The sequence below is a fragment of the Tamandua tetradactyla genome, chromosome Y (assembly GCF_023851605.1).
Source record: "Tamandua tetradactyla isolate mTamTet1 chromosome Y, mTamTet1.pri, whole genome shotgun sequence".
Lineage (NCBI taxonomy): Eukaryota > Metazoa > Chordata > Mammalia > Pilosa > Myrmecophagidae > Tamandua > Tamandua tetradactyla.
In genome coordinates, this window is record NC_135354.1 from 13,656,346 (window position 1) to 13,676,997 (window position 20,652).

At 34.3% G+C, this 20,652-nt stretch overlaps 1 protein-coding gene across 15 annotated transcripts in view; it reads right to left on the reverse strand.

Annotated features, from left to right (window-relative positions):
• Positions 1-20,652, reverse strand: part of LOC143672594 (zinc finger X-chromosomal protein-like) — a 107,350-nt gene that overhangs the window by 19,015 nt on the left and 67,683 nt on the right. For 9 of the 15 annotated variants that reach the window (XM_077147187.1, XM_077147188.1, XM_077147198.1 and 6 more), the window contains one exon: positions 578-666. The exons of 2 other annotated variants lie outside the window; for them this stretch is intronic. In XM_077147187.1, coding sequence (XP_077003302.1) covers positions 578-638 — 61 coding nt within the window. In that variant the 5' untranslated portion in view covers positions 639-666. Of the gene's footprint in view, positions 1-577; positions 667-1,606; positions 1,649-8,292; positions 9,090-12,679; positions 13,370-20,478 lie in introns of those variants that run through there. 4 more of the 15 variants (XM_077147191.1, XM_077147194.1, XM_077147190.1 and 1 more) reach the window with 4 other exon arrangements.

A 20,652-nucleotide genomic window follows, 5' to 3' on the forward strand; every position in this document is an offset into this window, starting at 1 on the left:
GTATAGGGGAACTAAAAACGGCTCTTGATCATCCCTTCCTACAAATTCAAGGAACTAATTTGGCCCCAAATCTGAGTAAGTTGTAAGTGGATTCTCCTCAGAGCCTACAGAAAGGAACACAGCCCTGACCAGGCCTTGATTTTGGTCTTAAGAAACTCTAAACATAAGATTCATTTGAACTACACTGCAGCTGGACTACTGATCTTATAGAACTGACAGATATCATCTTGCTCATGATATAAACATGCATTTTTCTAAGCCACTCAATTTTTGGAATTAATTAATGTAACAGAAAACTACTACAGGGTTAAACAAGAAATATTTTCAAAGAGTGAATCAAGAGGACTTACTGATAAAACTGGGAATAATAAGAATAATGGAAGATAACAGTAAGATTTTTACACTAACATGTGGTATCTTGATGTCGACAAGACATAAGAGTTGGCTATGGAACTGTGACAGGATACCAAGATAACTAAATATGAATTAATATCAGATCTAGCAATCGTTTCTCTTCTTGATAAAGCAACTCCAATTTGGCAGACAGGAAGTGGAACAACCCAAGAAAAAGTAATACCTATTCCTTCAAATAATGAGTTTGGCTCTTGTGGCTGCAATTCAAGTTCATCTTCATCCATGGCCTTTAATTCTCATTAGTCACAGCTCCTAAACCAGGGAATAAAGTATATCAAACATTAATTTTTTTATACCCTGTGTTTAAAATGTCATCACGATATTTACATTTCTGAAATACTCAAATGGTTTGAATTTTCAAAAACCTTTCAATACAAAATGAAAGGAAATGACTGATATCTAATATTTGGGCACCTACAGAATAAGAAAGGACAGCTAAATGAAGAAGGTTGATGTTGAGTAAACAGCGGGTTCCAGATTTTAGTATTTAAATTGAAATATTACTTACATAAATATGTAATTCTTAAGTGTTTTTGCTAAATGAGTATTTTACATATGTATAAATTTGTATTACCAGTACTCAGAATAGGTAATGGGACATTTTCTGCACCCAGAAAAATCCCTCTTAATTTGCTTTTCACCAACAGTCTAAAGATATTTTTTAAGTTTCAAATTTAACACACTCTTTAGGTTACTGGAGGAGTTTCTACAAGATTTTTTTTCATCTCTAGATTTAAAACATTTATAATCTTCCTACAAAAAAATTAAAAGTTGTAAAAATTTGGCATTACCATAATTATGGTAAATACTCAAGATTGTTCCTCCCTTACAAAGACTTCTCTACTGAATTGATTAGAGAAAATTCTTACTGTATATTTTCATTTTCTCAGTCACAGCTCAACTGGTACCTACTTTAAAATCCTAAAAAGCAAATTCATCTTTGAGCACAATAAAATCAAAATTTCATCCCTAATACAATGTGGAAACATGAACAATTCTAATGGCCATATCAACAGGAAGCTGCAGATGGTCATTTTATAAACTTGATTTTATAGAACAAACAGTCTGTTTACTGAGAGGAAAATAATTGCTTGAATTACCAAAAATCTTTCTGTTCAAAGGACACAAAATAACCAGTATATGTATCCAAATCAAAACAGAAGTTACAGAGAAGAAGCTGAGAGAGATTTACCTTAGACCATGAATTCTACCGTACTGCTCTCTTGGCCTCTCTTCCTTCTCTACATTGTTTTCTAACAATGTATAAAGCAGTTTCTTTTATTCTTATCATTTTGCTGATTACAAAAAATGCATTCTTCTTACTTAAATGCCAAATAAGTATAAAAATGGGTGAATTTTCCAAAACATAATTAAAATGATGCCAGTTCTCTCCAGAAATGTTTCATGGCTCCCTGTTGTCTCAAAGTTAAGCTTTTTGGGCTGCAATCCTCTAACATCTCACCACAGCTACCATTCCATTACTCACATACCTTCTTTCATTCACTTTCACACTCTTTCTCCTCAACCCACATACATGCACATATCAGCCCCCCAAAATGATCAAATCTCTTCCCATCCTCAATCTCCCAAGACCTTAATATTTGGTTCCAATTTCCTTCCACCTGACATCATCCCCTCGTCTCTGAATGGGAAAAAATAGTCTCTCTTCTCTGATACAGCATTTTATTTTTCTTCTCTGATTGTATTTGTTTAATCACATGTTACGGCTACTTAGTTATGGTTCAATCTTCACACACTAAACTATGTATATATTAAGGACACATGAGGTGAGAAACACAATTTTAACATACAAGAATGGATTTCCAACATATTTCAACTCTGAGACACATACTATTCATTTTTAAAAAACAAACATTTTCATGTCATTTATTCAAATTGCTTCAAAGGAACAGATCATAATTACTATATTAACATATGAAAATATTTTCAAAAATTTAAAGTGTACTTGCTCTGGTTGTCACTGCCCCCTCTCACTAATACCATCTCTGGTCATATACAGTTATTTCTTCCCTTAACAATATAAATATGACAAATGAGAAATCATCAATGTATAATGGAATTAAGTCAATTAAGGAGGCAATAAATGTAATTCACTATGCTATTTAAGGGTTCCTCCAGTTTCCCTACATAAATCCAATGGCATTAGCTCTAACAAAAGCTCACCCTGCAGAATAACTTTTGTTTCTAAAACATCCATTACTCCCTGGTTTTTTTTTTAAAGTGTTTGACTGATAATCAATTCTCTCAATATTTAAATTCTCTCCTTCCTCAATTAAAGCCACATTCTAATTCTACTTTCACCTTTCTAACTGCTTGGTACTCTGCCTCTCGTCATTTTTACCTGAGGTTTTGTATGCAGCCTTCTGTTCTGCTTTCTTATCATTCTCCATTGCTTCAACTATCATTTCACAGAGGAAATTTCCAAATTCACCTACCCAGTATAAGACCATAAACATCTATCAAGGTGTCTGCTGAATATTATTTGGATAAAACTCAGCTTTTTTCCTCATAAGATCACTATAGCCATTTAGTTTTCCTTGTGCATTCATTTGGTTGTAAGAACATGTCAGTTTCTTACAACCAAATGTAAAAATTTGACATTACCACATTTATGGTAAATACTCAAGATTGTTCTTCCCTTACAAAGACCTCTCTACTGAATTGATCAGAGAAAATTCTTACTGTATATTTTCATTTCCTCAGTCACAGCTCAACTGGTACCTACTTTAAAATCCTAAAAAGCAAATTCATCTTTGAGCACAATAAAACCTCACCATTTTACAGGTTATCTGCCCCTTTCTTTTTATTCCAATTGTCACTATTCATTTTCAGTTCCATAATTTACTGATTTCTGGCCTGGAAGATAAAAATAGTCTCTCAACTGGATTTCTCCCTTCTACAATTCTTCAAGCAAATTACTAGGAACATACATTAAGGGCTGATATCAAGTAATGAAAATATCCCCAGTCTGCAGAGAGATAAATCTTCCTAAAGCACTGCTTTGATCATGGAACTCCCCTGCTCAGCAAACTTCAACAGTTGCCCAACATTCAGAGTGCTGCATAATATTAACACAAAGTACTCGAAGAAGAGTCACTTGCAGTTATTCCCCAATTTTGCAGTCCAAATGGACAGCATGCCATTCTTGAAATAAATCTCTCACACTTCCGTAACGTTCTTCGGCATTTGGGATCCTGGAATTTTATGGAAAATTTTCTCTGAAAAAGTGGGAGCTATATATGAAATAAGGTCAATAACTACATAAATATTTTAAAAAGCAGGATGGCGTTGCTGAGGTCAGTGAGTTAGTGGTTTGCTAACAGCAAGGGGTTCATATAACTAAGCATATGTGCCACAGATAGCTCAATCTGGTTTTAACTCTTTTGAATTAGACAATAAAGAGGTAAGTGCCTAAGAGCAAGAAATCAACCATTAAGTGCTGAATTTCACTCTAGAATGCTACTTGGCTACTGCTTATCAAATATAAGAGTTAACCAAATTTTAAATAACATACATTTCTTTATACACAGTCTGGCCTACAGAAAGGCTACCCATCTATTCTATTTTACTAAAGGAAGCAATAATTGTTCAATAATGCATTTGACTGGTTATCTTCCCCTCTATTTCATTCTTATAACAACTGAAATAATTTCCAAAATGTTGTGCACTTTCAAAACATTACTTCAGAAATACTTTCTGGGTTAGAATTGCTAATTTCCTGCAGTGAATGGAATGAATCCATATTCTTAAAATGCAATATACTCAGAAGAGTTCCTAAGATTGAGAAAATATAAAGATGAAAGAGATGCTCTGACAGTTAATTTTTAAAAAATTTTTATTAATTAAAAAATTACAAGAAACAAACATTCCCAACACATACACTCAGCAATTCACAATATCATCACATAATTGCATATTTGTCATCATGATCTTTTCCCAGAACATAAGCATAAATTCAGAAAAAGAAATAAAAAGACAATAGAAAAATATAACAAACAGAAAAAAAAAATTTACAGGCCATACCCCTTACTGATCCCTTTTATTGATCACTAGCATTTCAAACTAAATCTATTTTAAATTTGTTTCCCTTATTATTTATTTTTATTCCATGTGTTCCTCTCATCTGTTGACAAGGTAGATAAAAGGAGCATCAGACACAAGGGTTTCACAATCACACAGTCACATTGTGAAAGCTCTATCATTATATAATCATCATCAAGAAACATGGCTACTGGAACACAGCTCTACATTTTCAGGCAGTTCCCACCAGCCTCTCCATTACATCTTGGATAACAAGGTGATATCTACTTAATGTGCAAGAATAACCTCCAGGATAACCTCTCGACTCTGCTTGGAATCTCTCAGCCAGTGACAATCTATTTCATCTCACTCTTCCCCTTTTGGTCGTGAAGGTTTTCTCAATCCCTTGATGCTAGGTCTCAGCTCATTCTAGAGTTTTTCTCAATCCCTTGATACTGAATCTCAGCTCATTCTGGGATTTCTGTCCCACGCTGCCAGGAAGATCCACACCTCTGGTATTCAGTCCCACATAGACAGGGAGAGGGTGGTGAGTCTGCTTGCTGTGTTGGCTGGAGAGACAGGCCACATCTGAGCAACAGAAGAGGTTCTCTTGGGGGTGACTCTTAGGCTTAATTTTAAGTAGGCCTGACCTATCACCTGTGGTGATAAGTTTCATATGAACAAACCCCAAGACTGGGGGCTCAGCCTATAGCTTTAGTTGTCCACACTGCTTGTGAGACTATCAAGAATTCAACTTGGGGAAGTTGAGTTTTCCCCTGTTCTCACCATTCCCCGAAGGGGACTTTGCAAACACTTTTCCACTCACTGATCAAATCACTCTGGGATTCATCAGGGCATCACCTGGACAAACCAACAAAATCTCATGTCCTATACAAAGTTCCATGTACTTAAGGTGTTCAATCAACTATCTACATAAATTATATTAGGAGATGCACTAGTCAAAGTATAGATACGTACCAAATAAACATTTTTTGCTTTAGTCTCACAAATTAGCTGAAATTTTAAAATATTAAGTACCATCTATTTTCAGCACACTGCAGTAACGACTTTTGTTCTTCCCCATGCAAAAACATTTTTAAAATTTGTACATTTAGTCACTATCATTATACACTCTAGGCATTCCTAGATTACACCATCACAATCTTTATCATCTATCTTTCTCTGTGATTTCATTTATGCCCCAGCCCTCCTCCCTCTATCATTCTCATATGCAGCTTCATTCAGTGTTTTAACATCCTTGTATTACAGTTAGGTAATATTGTGCTGTTCATTTCCGAGTTTTCATATTCAGTCCTGTTGCACAATCTGTATCCCTTCAGCTCCAATTACCCAATATCTTACCCTCTGTCCTGATAGGCTCTGTTACCAAGGAAATATTCGAAGTTTATTCTCTAATGTCAGTTCATATCAGTGAGACCACACAGTATTTGTCCTTTTGTTTCTGGCTAATCAAACTCAGCATAATGTCCTTAAGGTCCATTCATGTTGTTACATACTTCATAACTTGATTCTGTATTACAGCTGCATAATATTCCATCTTATGTAAATGTCACAGTTTGTTTAGTCAACTGTCTGTTGATGGACATTTTGGCTGTTTCCATCTCTTGGTAATTGTTAATAATGCTGCTATAAACACTCGTGTATAAATGTCCATTTGTGCCCTTGGCCTTGTGTCCTCTGAGTAGAGGCAGCATATAGATGGGTCCTGTTTTTTAATCCATTCTGCCAGACTATGTCTTTTGATTGGAGAGTTTAATCCATTAACATTCAGTGTTATTATTGCATGCGTAGTACCTTCTTCTACTATTTTGCCTTCTGGATTTTATATGTCATATCTAATTTTCCTTACTCATAGTCTCCCTTTCTACATTCTTCTCCACACCTCTCTCTTATCTGTCTCTAGTGTTCCCTTTAGTATTTCTTGCAGAGCTGGCCTCTTGGTCACAAATTCTCTCAGTGATTTTTTGTCTGAAAATGTTTTAATTTCTCCCTCATTTTTGAAGGACAATTTTCCTGGGTATAGAATTCTTGGTTGGCAGTTTTTCTCTTTTACTAATTTAAATACATTATCCCACTGTCTTCTCGCCTCCATGGTTTCTGCCGAGAGATCTGCGCATAGCCTTATTGGGCTTCCCTTGTATGGGATGGATTGCTTTTCTCTTGCTGCTTTCAAGATCCTCTCTTTCTCTTTGACCTCTGACATTCTGATTATTAAATGTCTTGGAGTATGTCTATTTGGATCTATTCTCTTTGGGGTACGCTGCACTTCTTGGATCTGTATTTTTAAGTCTTTCACAAGAGTTGGGAAATTTTCAGTGATAATTTCCTCCATTAGTTTTTCTCCTCCTTTTCCCTTCTCCTCTCCTTCTGGGACACCCACAACACGTATATTCATGCACTTCATATTGTCTTTCAATTCCCTGAGTCCCTGCTCATATTTTTCGTTTCTTTTCCCTATAGTTTCTGTTTCTTGTCGGATTTCAGATGTTCCGTCCTCCAGTTCAGAAATCCTATGTTCTGTCTCTCGAAATCTACCATTGTAGGTTTCCATTGTTTTTTTCATCTCTTCTGCTGTGTCTTTCATTCTCATAAGTTCTGTGATTTGTTTTATCAGACTTTCAGTTTCTTCTTTTTGTTCTTTCCTTGCCTTCTCTATATCCTCCCTCAATTCACTGATTTGGTTTTTGATGAGGTTTTCCATGTCTGTTCGTACATTCTGAATTAACTGTTTCAGCTCCTGTATGTCATTTGAACTGTTGGTTTGTTTCGTTGACTGGGCCATATCTTCAATTTTCCTAGTGTGATTTGTTATTTTTTGCTGGCGTCTAGGCATTTAATTACCTTAACTAGTTTATTCTGGAGATTGCTTTCACTTCTTTTATCTAGAGTTTTCTTACTGGATGAACTTGTTGTTTATCTGTTCTTTGACATTCCTTTCAGCTTTATTTGGACCGTTAGCTTAAGTTTTGTTAAACAGAGAAGAATTTTTCAGTTCTTGTTTTCTTGTTTCTTGCCATGCTTGTATGGTGTCTTTCTCCCACACACATTTAGGAGGGTCTATTTAGATATTATAGGCCCCAGCCAGATTTTTCCAGACCAAACTGGCCTCCTATCAGGAGGATAGAGTTACCTGCGTTGGACTTCCCTGAGGGTGAGACCGAACAGGTTGAAAGACTTTCCTGTGAAGTCTCTGGACTCTGTTTTTCTTATATTGCCCAGTATGTGGTGCTTGTCTGACTGCAGGTCTCACCAGCATAAGATGATACGGTACCTTTAACTTAGGCAGACTCTCCCTGCTGGGGGCGTGGTGGAGACAGAGGAGAGGTTGTAGGCTGGTTTAATGGCTTTAAATTACCAAACCCTGGTGCCTGAATTTCTTGATGGAGAGATTCCACCTGGGTGGGGCTTCACCCCTCCCCTGGAGAAGGCAGGAGCTCCAGATAAGCTCCCAAATGAGCTCACTTCTGCCTATGCCTGGGGTAGTTGCAGCCTGAAATGTCCTGCTGCTGTATCCAGAGGCAGTAAAGCCTTTGTAGATACATAGCCACAAAAACCTCTGTTTCCTTCTTTTTTTTTTTTCCCCCCTTTTCTGTCAGTCCTTCCTGCTTGGTGCTGGGGCAAAAAATGAGCAACCTCTGCTTTGATCAGGTTCACCTAAGCTGGGGGCCTATTTTTAGTAGTCAGAATTTGTTAATTAGTTCCACAATTGGCGTTTGATTGGGCCCAGTCCTTGCTGCTGGTAAAGTCCTTTCCTTTCCCCTCTGGGAAGCAGCCTGTGGGGGAGGGGCGCTGGCCGCCACAGTTTTGGGAACTCACGGTTCTGGGGGGTGCTTGCAGCTGGTCCAGCTGGTCCAGACTGGGGTACGCTGTGTGTCTGGCCACTATCGTGGCTCCGGGAGCTGTTCTGTACTGTTGCTGGTTATTCCGTAGTTGTTCTGGAGGAGGAACTAAAATGTGCACGCTGTTAAGCCACCATCTTGACCCGGAACCCTCTGACATTTAATTTTAATTGGCCATGCCTTTGCAGCAGGAATACAACCTAATTATTGGCTGAATCTGAAGACCAACAGAATGATTCAGAGAACCAAGTGTCAAAAAAAATAAACGAATAATTAAATAGATGAGCAACATCTAATATTTCATCTGATTATCAAATACCCTCAAAATACTTTTAGTTCTAGACCAACACTAGTACCTCAAAAATCAGAGTAAGACCTCCTTCTCAGTTACAAAATCATAACTTGAAAATTGAGACTCTGACTCTGAAACTAAGAACATGAACTTCCCGAAAAGAATTCACAGTGCAAAAATTTACAGGGAAAAATGTATTGTGGGAAACATAGAGAATTTGCCCAAATATTCCCCTATTCTTAAAATAAAAAAAATTATACAAAGATAACAAAGTGGGGTGGGCCACGGTGGCTCAGTGGCAGAGTTCACAAAGATAACAGTGAAGCAATTAAATTTTATCTATCATAGGTTAATAAGGAATATATTTCATTGTCTATATCTTGATGTCTAGACTCCCGCACTTGAGTAAGTTTCAAAACAATGCATGTGTATCACTTTACTTTTTTGCAAAGCATTTCTTTTGAATATGACTGCAAAAATAATTATTTTGCTCTCCTCCCTCTCTCTCGCTCTGGTTTCCTCCCTCTCTCTCCTTCCTCTCTCCTCCCTCTCTCCTCTCTCTCTCTCCTCCCTCTCTCCTCTCTCTCTCCTCCCTCTCTCTCTCTCTCTATAAAAAATAGAAATCAAAAAAAATAATAATTATTTTGATTTTGGTCTCCTAGACACCTCCAATGCTTCTTAATATTACCTAACACTATTTCAGGTCCCCAGTCATGCTCAAAGAACTAACATTTATATTTTACATAGTAGACAGGATTATTCAAGTTGCTATAGCATGAGAACGAATTAAATCTATCTATAACTATTTTTCACAGGAAGAAACTGGAACCGGTAAACATTTACTTAAGTTTCAAGTCTTTAATATTCTTCCCTGCTAAACAGCATTTCTTTCCTTACTATTTTTTCCATGTTATTTAACAGAATCCCTCATTTCTCCAGATATCGAACTTTCACACTTAAAAGGCTGTTTTAAATTGTTTCTATGGCAGGTCTTAAATGCAGCTTGACTCAAAATTAGTCACTCCCAAATTAATAACTTCCTCTTTCTTATCACTGCTCTCTAATAAGTGCTGATCATTTCTCATCCAGAAGATATGAACCACTTTCAAGAGCTCATGGAAATTTTCTTCTGCTGTTTCTATATGTCCCTCATTTTTGATAACCATGCTATCACAAGCTAAACTAACATCTAGCCTCAAGCATTTTAACTGACTCCCATATTTTCCATCTTTGTTTTTCTAATGTTTCCTGAGAGAATCCCTGAGCTCATTTTCTTATGTTCATCTTATGATCTCCAATCATATAAATTCTGGTATTCACTTCATTTACGGAAGTATTTTTATTTAAAAGGTCACACAAAGCCTCCAAATGAATGTTCCTTGCAAATTTTATTTGTTAATAGTCAAAACTGGAAATAATCTAAATACTACAGCCAAAAAGAAAAGAACCACTGGTTTATTCAACAACTTGGATTACTCTAAAAGGCAAATCTGTTACCTCTAAAGTTCTATGATTCCTGTAAACCAGGTATTCAGGCAACCATAATATTTAAATCCCAAACTTGAGCAGAACTCAGAGTTACAATGAGATTTCCTTAAACCCAAAGACAAACAAATATTCATAGAAAAGCAGAATTATTTTCTCTATGTGCTTAACAGTTCCTGACACATGCTAGCACATGTTTGTGGGAACCTAGATGCTCAATCCTGTATGGCAAAAACTGACTGGAATGACTCAGAAAAGGACCTACAGGATCCCACTCACAACAATTATGAGGGTCCAAAAAATTTTTTTTTTCCAAGTCTCTTCCACAAATACTGGTGAAGGAGCTTTAGCACTTGTAATGAACAAGAAAACTCAACTTAGTCAAGATGTAATGGAGAGGCTGGAGGGAACTGCCTGAAAATGTAGAGCTGTTGTCCATAGCCAAGTTTCTTGAAGATGACTGTATAATGATATAGCTTTCACAATGCGACTGTGTGATTGTGAAAACCTTGTGTCTGATGCTCCTTTTATCTACCTTGTCAACAGACGAATAGAACATATGGAATAAAAATAAATAATAGGGGGAACAAATGTTAAAATAAATTTAGTTTGAAATGCTAATGATCAATGAAAGGGAAGACTAAGGGTATGGTGTGTATGGTTTTTTTTCTGTTTTTGTTTTATTTTTCTGTTGTCTTTTTGTTTCCTTTTCCGAATTGATGCAAACGTTCTAAGAAATGATCATGATGATGAATCTGCAACTATGTGATGATATTGTGAATTACTGATTATATATGTAGAATGGAATGATTACATATTGGGAATGTTTGCATTTCTTTCCTGTAATGTTTTTCTTAGAATTAATAAAACAAATTAAAAAAATAAAATAAGGAAAAGGGGGAACAAATGTTAAAATAAATTTAGTTTGAAATGCTAGTGATAAATGAAAGTGACAGGTAAGGGGTATGGTATGTATAATCTTTTTTTTTTCTGTTATTGTCTATTTCTTTTTCGGTTGTGTTTTTTATTCTTTTTCTGAATCGATGCAAATGTTCTAAGAAATGATGAATATGCAACTATGTGATGATACTGAGAATTACTGATCATATATGTAGAATGGAATGATACGCTAATGTCTTTGTTTGTTCTTAATTTTTTAAACTAATAAATAATAAGAAAAAACTAAACTTGAATATTTAAGAGGAAACCTAAAATTATATCTTTGAATAAACTCAAGGCTTCCCATATACCTTCTATTATTACTTTCATCACTCATCCATTTATGCATGCATTTAACAAGTACAATCTAGGTGCCAGGAACACTTCTGGGTACTGGGAATATGGCAGTGAATAAAGCAAACAAAATACCTACTTTTATTACATATATCTCAATAAAAGGAAAATTTTGAGTTTAATAAGGATTACACAGTTTAAATACAAGATACTAATTTTAAAAAGGAATCTACTGAGTAGCATTATGCAGATATTATTTAATTGTTGCTCAATATTTAACTATTTCATGGTTAAAACATTTTCCAAAATCAATGGGCAAAAATAAGGAGAGCAATCAAATCTTTCAACTGCATTTTACATTAAATCCACATAGAATACTTAAAACAATATTGACAAAATCAGAGACTCATAAACTTGTCATGCTGGAGTGGAAAGCCAAAGAAATGGTAAAAATTATGCTTTAAATGCTTCTGATGGAGTTTACCTGCCTCTCACCTCTCTTAACTCCCTCCCCTGCAAAAAAAAAAAAGAAACCTCAACTTGCCCCATATGTCATCAAAATAACAAAAATATAGTATTTAATATTTTATACATATTAACCAATTCTCTTATATGAACTAGTGAGCTTTTTATATCTCTGTGTTTTGACTTTTAATGTGTCTTGAGTCAGTTTCCCTACTTATGGTTGAAAATCCTAAGGTCTAAGTTTTCAATTTGCCTCTGTTTATGTCTATGTGTATCTCCTATGTATCTGTTTTCTTACACATGGATGAAATTAACTTTCACATTACTTCAGAAGTCTGTTTAAACTGACTTAATATTTGATAAATCAGCACCTACATAAATTAAATATTTCTAAAATCCCAGTAACTAAAAAAACAAAACTATACTTCCAATGTCAAGACTTAATAAAAACAGCAATTTCTGAGGTAGTGATCTTAAATTCCAAACTTGAGCAGAACCCAGAGCTACAATAAGATTGTACAAATACAAGCATAAAATTTTATTCTACTTGTGTATGTTCTTCCTAAATTCATACAGGTTTACAATCAAATAAGCTAGAATTATACCTAACAAATACTTAATTTTTTAAGTAAATTATTCTGACAAACTGTATAACACTGATTATGTTTTACAATATATCAGTCTAAAGACAGTTTCCAATATCTTTTAGGTAACCTAAATATATATGGTATGTAGGACACTTTTGATAGAGGAAAAATAATAGTGACTGGTTTGTTCTTGTATGAGGAGAAAAGAGTACAACAAAACCTGAATGGATATGGAAAGTTGTATAAACTTCATAGAAAAAGAATATGGTCAAAGCTGGATAAGATTTGATAGGTTTACTTACAAGACCTGCTTAAAATGTGTTCTTGTATCAAATAAAATCTTCATGCAAAACTACCCATGCAGTTTTCTCTCTGTTAAAATGACAATTATTATTATTATTCTTTGGATTACTGGTCTACTATAAAAGGCTGTAAAACGATCTTAACCATCTGAAGTAATCAGCCTAAAAGGCAAGATTCAGCTTCTTAACAGAACAATGCCTTTAATACTTTATAATTAACATTATCCTCCCCTCCATGTTTAAAAAACAATTCTCACTTAAAAAACATCTCTATTTTAAAAATCCTTCATCATCACTTAAGGGAAATAAATGTAGACGTGAGACAGAACCATAATCCAGGCAAGCAAGTGCACTCTGACACTGATGTCTTCACCTCAAGTCACAGTCAAAACAACGTTATTTCTGACAAAGTAAAGACACACAAGGCTAATTAGACATTTTGGCCCAGGTCCTGGCTAAAAATAAGCCACAGACTTCATAGCTAGTAGTTCACTCCTCTGGAATGCCTCGTGATTGATTAATCAATAAGGAGACCACATGACCGTAACCAGTAACTATACCCCTCCTGAGCACATATTTCAGATTCCATTCATATATATCGCAAAAACAGTCAAAACAACTCTTAAGATGGAGAATTAAAAAAAAAAAACACTTTAAAAAGTTTTAATGCTCTTCAGAAGAGGTAGGCCTAAAGCATATAATATAAAAAGGATAAAAAACATCCAAACATTAATCAAAAGAAATTCATATAGATATGTTACCATAGATAAAACAGATTTTAAGAGAAGAAGAATTATTATGGACTACATAATTTCTTAATGTTAGTCAAAATTATCAGTAAAATGCAGTAATTTTGAATCTACATGCCTCTAGTAATATTATTTAACAAACAAACATCAAAATTTGAACACAGAGGAAAAAAACATGAATAATTTAGAGATAAAAGAAAAATAGCTATATAAATTATGATACATTTAAAATTAATATATCTAAATATATGGTATATTTAAATCCCAATTCATATTAAAATCACAGTATTCATATATCATTTACTTTGAGAATTAGAGGGAAATTTGTGGTTTTGAATGCATATACTGTAAAAAGAGAGATGAAGTTAAGATTGCAATTAAAATTTTTAAAGTCAGAATAAATCAAAAGGTTCATTAACTATATGAAGAGAGAAAATCAATTAAAAATCTTCAAAAAGTCTAATCAAAATAGGGATACCACTAGCAATGTTAGGTAAACAAAAATCAAAAACCAAATATGACACATTTTAAGTCATATGAGAATGCCCATAAATATTTTATATTTGTGAATTTATGTTTCTTCTAGAAAAGTTTTAATTCTGTGACAAGTAACAAAAACAGAATCAAAAGAAAAATCAAAATGTCTTCACCTTGGAATAATCTACTAATAAACCAACAGTCAAAAATCTAGTAAAAAAAAAAAAAAAGCAACCAGGTGCAAACAATTTCAGAGATGAGTTCTACCTAACTTTTCAGAAACTGTTAACCTGTTTTTTTTAATACAATCTGTTTGAGGAAAGAGTGAAACACTAATTCATTCTTTGAAGTTAACATCCCTAGTAATTAAAGGGGCTGGGGAGAGGAAAGAAAGAAAAGTTAACAGATTGACAAAGGAAAATCCTTAAGACTATTCATAGAGACATAAAAATATTCAAAAGAATATTTTTCTGAATAAAACTCTTGAACTGCAAATGTAAGGGAACATAATATCAACTAAAGTAAACTCTGTAACAGACTAGGTACAGAAAACATACTGTAACACTTTCAGAAAGTATCTGGCAAGGAATACCTAGTGGAAAAGAAATACGCTATTTATTTACAGGAAATACAACTATAGAAAAAGCAAAAAATATTTACTGACTATATTATTGCTAAATTTCACTGAATCTAAAAATATAGCCAATTGCAAGATGCCTTATGTACCATCAAGAAAATATTACCAGGTAAACTGGTTTCATAATTTATTCTGCTTTTACACTGCTACGTTAGACTTATTTAGACGTACTTTACTATCTGTCTAAAGTAATTTTTTCCTTCTACTGAAACATAACGTAAAAAAAAAGCTTCCATTCAAAGTCGGAAAATTTGCAAGACATTCAACACATGAATTATCTATGACTAAATCATGTATCAACCACCATTCCAAGGGACTTGGCAATTGATGGTTGTCATTTGCATCACATGGCAAGTATTAGGAAGACATGTAACACCAAGAATACACTTCAGCTTATCTAAGTGATGACAAAATGAACAGTTCATGAATGGCACAAGCAGAGATAACTATACCATAATCATCCTCTATAGCAACAATGACTATAGTGTAATGGATACCAATTTCTAAGACGTTAAAATATAAGTGGAAAAATGACATCTCAAAATCTATGAAATATGATCATACGAGAATTCATTAAGGCCGTAAGATCAATACACGAAAGACAAGAGAATTCCTATATAAATTGTAAATCACAAGTATAATCTATTAGAAATTATAATTTTGAAATGCTATTCACAAATACAACAAAAATTACACAATATATTAAATAAAAGTTCCACAAGAGCTCTATGAAAAGCAGTTCAGCATAGTACAGATAAATATTAAAAAAAAAACAACCCTGTTTCAGGAATAGCCAAATTCAATTTTAACCTTCACATTAAGCTAACACATGAAATCTGGGCTTCAGATTTTATCTAAAAAATTAAGTATACAATATACTTACCTCAAGAAACTGATACAAGGATTAAATTGGCTAATAGCTTATAAAGCCTCAAGAAAAGGCTACTACAACATTAGCGTGTGCAACGATATATGATAATGGAGAAAATTAAATGTCACGGAAGGTCAAATATGTTATCTGTATGTCTTTATATATCTATTCTACAAATTAACACAAATACAATGAAAAATTCAGCTTCTTTCCCATGGGAATTGAAAACAAGCTAAAAAGTGAAAATGTACACAAAAGACTCAAAGGAAATTGTGTATTAAGAATTAATAATTAAGCTAGTTTTTAAAAACAGGAAGAAGAGAAGCACAAAAAAACAGAAAACATGTACAGGTGGGAATCTGATATACCTCAGGCGTTACAAAGCAAATCTCTGGGGGTGGGGGCGGTGCAAGGCTAAACTAGGTAATAAACCCATATGGTAAAAGATAGAACAGAATCCTACATCATACAATACACAGAAATAATTCCAGATGGATTAATGACCTAAATATAAAAATGACAAACTTCAAAAACCTGTGTTAAAATTTATAAAAAAAAAACAAACAATTATCTTAAACATTGTGGTAAAGGAAAGGTGTCTTAACAGTACAAAATATGTATCATATCTGCAAACTAAATTCTATTACAAAACATACCATAAGTAAAGCTAACAGATAAGCCACCAAAAACTGAGAAGTGCTATCTGCAGTATAAGCAAACTACAGTTACTTTAAAAAAAAAAAAACAACTAAAAATTGGTAAGAAAATTTTAAGGATAGGTATATGAAATTCCTTGAAAAGAAAAGTCAAGTGAGGCAGAAAAAAACAGAACACCCAAACTCACCAAAACGACTCATTGCTAAGCTAAAACAGACATACTCAATATACTGAAAGAAATTAAAAATGTCTACTCTCTGGCAAAGATACTGAGGAACAGAATCACATACATAGCTTAGCATCAAATCAAGTACTTGTATAATCACTATGGAAAACACTTGACGATACTGAGTAAACTTGATAATGTATACATTATACCCTACAAACGTAGAAATTTGGTCTTTATAAGCCAGGTTAGAATTACTGTGTTCATGGCTCATTGCTTTGAAATTGCAAAAACGTATGAACGTAATTGAAGCCAGGAACAGATAAATAACTTAAAGTAAATTTATACACTTATATACAAATAATACGAATGAATTTGATTAGGGATCTCTTCAACATTTTCACCTCAAGACTCCTTTAGAATCTTAAAACTAGAAAACCCTGTAAGATTTTTTGTTTATGTGAGTTCTATCACTATTTTCCATCTCAGAAATTAAAGCTGGGTAATTTTAAAAACAATTGTTTATTAATTCATTAAATACTAGCAAATCATCAATGTTAACATTAAATACTTAAAATGCTCCAAACTGAAAGATTAAAATTTTTTGCAAGTCTCTTCTTGTTAAATAGAAGACATTGGAGTCCCATTACTGCATTCAATTTTTCTGTAGTATCATCTATTATACTGCCTCTGGAAAACTCTACAACATTTATGGGAAAATGAATTTAAAAGGCAATATTTCTAAACACTGCAAGAAAATTGTAAAGAAAATTTTAAATAAAACGTTGCAATAGATCACATCTGGGCAGTATTTTTATTTTTATTTATTTATTTATTTTTTTCATGAGAATTTTTTTTTATTCCAAGTTTATTCTCGAATTGGGTAGTATTTTTAAATAATTTTGAAAGATTTTATAATTTCTTTAGTATAGTAATGCTAACTGCATTAAATCATTTTTTAATAGCCTTCAAGACTGTACAGATTCCTTGGTATGTATTTTAAATTTCCTCTCTCAGTAAAACAGTACTGATTTGAACTTTGTAACTTCTTTATGTTTTACTGTATAATTATCAGACATGGATTTTATAAAACATTGTTTTGAAATGATTTTGTTAGTAATGAGTTTAGTCCACACTGCCACCGGTAGTGGGGAACAGGGAGTCACTCATGTGCCCCCTTGTTTTGATCTGGTACTTTAGTAAGGTGGATATGGTATGCCATAATATCTATATTCTCTGTCAAAGAACAAATTGCTCGGAAAATTTCAGCTGTAAGCTACCTGACTCCACATAAATCTCTGCATTTACTTATTTCAAAAATTATTTTTGTAGAAAATGAGTATATCCCAGGTCATTCTGCTATGAGGACACGGCAGAATGAGAAACTACTTTCAAAGTTCAGGGAAGAATATAAAACATAAGTAAAATTATAACAGATAAAATATTATATATTAAATTCTACATTAGAACTATCTACATTGTCCTATGGGTTAGAAAAAAAAAAAATGTCCGTAAGAAGAGCCTGAAGCCATTAACAAGAAGAAATGAAGCAGCAAGCAAGAGTTGCTTTAAGGGCTCTGGGGATAAAACTATTTCCAAATAAATGGTACTGAACCCTTACCATGTGCCACACAAGTAAGGTTTCACTCATGGGGTACTCATTCATGGGTGTCAATAAGAAAGACACTTGGTGGAGATGTTTAATAGGTAATTGGAAATGTAAGATGAGGGTTGGCATGATAAGGGAAACCAAGCCAAGGGAGAAAATTCAAGAAAAAAAGTGCAGGGAATTGTCTTTGAGGGACATATCATGGTAGATAAGGCACACAGAGTTTCAGAAACACAGAACACTTTTATGACATACACTGATTAAAGTGCTGTGAAGCAGTTTTTGAAATGGAAAACACTAGATTTAGAAACAAGCATAATGAAAAGCAATGAAATTATTGGTTAGAGGAAAGAAAACACAAGATTTTTAAAGATGATCAAATCTTTACAAATATTTTGTTAAAGGAAATGAGTCACCACAGGGTCAGAGATGAGCACAGGCAGAAAAGCTCAGCTTGGAATGAGGGCAAATCTTCCTAAAGCAAAATAAAGAAGAAAGGCTAAACAGAAAGAGAGTAAAGCATGAGGTGGAAGAGAACAAATGCCTACTCTAGTTAGCCATATCTTAGATTATTATCTCTTGGGGCTGAGGGAGAAGAATTTAAGAGTAGAAAAGATCTGCAACTGCCAGAATGCACAAATATAAATAACACAAAAATTAATCAGTAATGATACAAGTCCATATGGAGAGTGAGAGTAAGCATTTAAAAATAGTGCTGTGACCATGTTTGTTTTTAAAGAAAGCATCATTCTGAAAAATACATGTAAATTAAAATTAACACTGTATTCAGAAATTTATCTAAAACTATATATTTACCCACTTTAATTACACAGCCTGAGTAGTGGGTTCTCCTACCACAGGATCTTTCTTTCAGTCTGCCTCCTGCAAGCCACTGTTTCTCAAATATTTGTAAATTCATGACCCTTTATAATAAATATGAGCATTTTCAGACCTCTCAGGTCTTTTTGCTGAGTGTCACTGCTATCACTCACTGGAATATACAAAAAATAGGAAAACTTGTTTTTACACCTTAGAGTGCTCCACGTTTCCTAAGCTTCTGCATCTAGGATACTAAAATATAAATGAGAATATGACCTTAAAAGCTTGACTTAGTGAAGAGTAACAAAAGTATAACTTTCATAAGACAATCTGAAAACCACCTCATTAACTGAAATCACTCTTGTAATATGCATTTTAAAACTTACTAAAAATTCTATTGGAACCCTTATGGATACTTCCCTCACTTTGGTGAAGTAATCCAACTTACTAACTTGTAATTTTCAACCACAGTAAATGAAACTTTATTTGCTATAGAAATTAAAGTACCTCGAAGGAAAAGGGTATTCCAGGTGAGACTTAAAGATAGAAAAAACGATCAGCAGTCTAGTGTAAATCGCTCATTCATAAAACAACATTCTGATAAACTTTTTAAAGTGAAAGTACTGATTATCTTACATTACTTTTCAACCATGAAACTTTTGCTAGTTCAATGACTGGTCAGAACTGCTAAGTAACTAAATAGTACAGCTGAGTGTATCTGATCACTTAACTTGAGGGCTCTCCTCTACCTCTTCAATTGAGTGTAACGTTCTAGATCTGGAAAGCAAGTTCATTCCTATTTTACTAGAAGTACCACCCTCCCTCCACATACCACCAATCCCACCCAAATCGTACATACTTGCTGTTCTCTGTAATAATCCTGGCCTTTGAAATGTCGTTTCCACATTGCCACTTTTGGGTAACCAAGACTTAACTAACCTTCAGAAAGCTTCCCAAATTCCAACTACTTATGGAAACCTCACCTTTCTCGGACAACTACAGTGAACTTCTTGCGGTACTATGTATTAGAAGAATCTTAAATCTTTCTTAACACCTTGTTCAAAGCACTGATAACATTAGGCTCTGAGTTTTCCAGGGCCGAATGTGTAAACAGTTCTTTAAGGTATGAAACGTAATCGTATAACAACAAATAAGAAAATCTAAGTATGCCAGAAAAGCCTCAACAATAAATATTCTAAACACATCATGCCCTTTAACAAAAATTTCTTTTACAAAAACACTTTCTTGTCAATAATTGATACAGTTCCCTAATAGTTTTAATGTCATTTTCCAAGAAATTGGTTTCCAATAATTGATAGGACTTTTCAACATCTATTCTCTGTTTCCTTGCTCTGCAATGTTCACTTATGATATGCAATTTGAAATTCTTTTCCCAGTGGACCAGAGTTCTGAGAAATTTCTTTCTCATCAATTTTCTGTATTTTTCCATTCACTCTGATATCAGGGAAGGCAACGAGTGTCAGAAAACAATCGCGTCGACAGCAATCTAATGCCACCTTGAAATAAGAGAAAATGTGTTGAGCCACTCGCCCAGACAATCGCAGAGGGGTATAAACACAGGAACCGTATCGGATACACTAAGAGTAGATTTAGCTCGGGTCTCAGCGCCTATAGTGAGACCGCCGCTTGCAGTAAGTCAATTAAAAGACAGTGGACCATAGAGCAGAAAGGAGGCGCTGCAGCTAACCGCCTAAACACCAAGCTTTCATCATGGCGGCGAAGACAACTGCCGCCATGACTAACAGCCACGCCCCCTACGCCGAGCCGAACCGCCAGGATCCACACACGCGCACCTACTGCCGCCACCTTCCTTTCGCACACCCCTTACGGGTTGTAGCGGAATTTTCTCTCCCGACACCGCCTTCAAGATGGCGGCTCCTCCTGTCGGCAACCAATTCAATCGTTTTCAGCAACAGGCACCGGGCCGCCGCCATCTTGTTCCCCCATCCCTCCCCCTCACCAATATT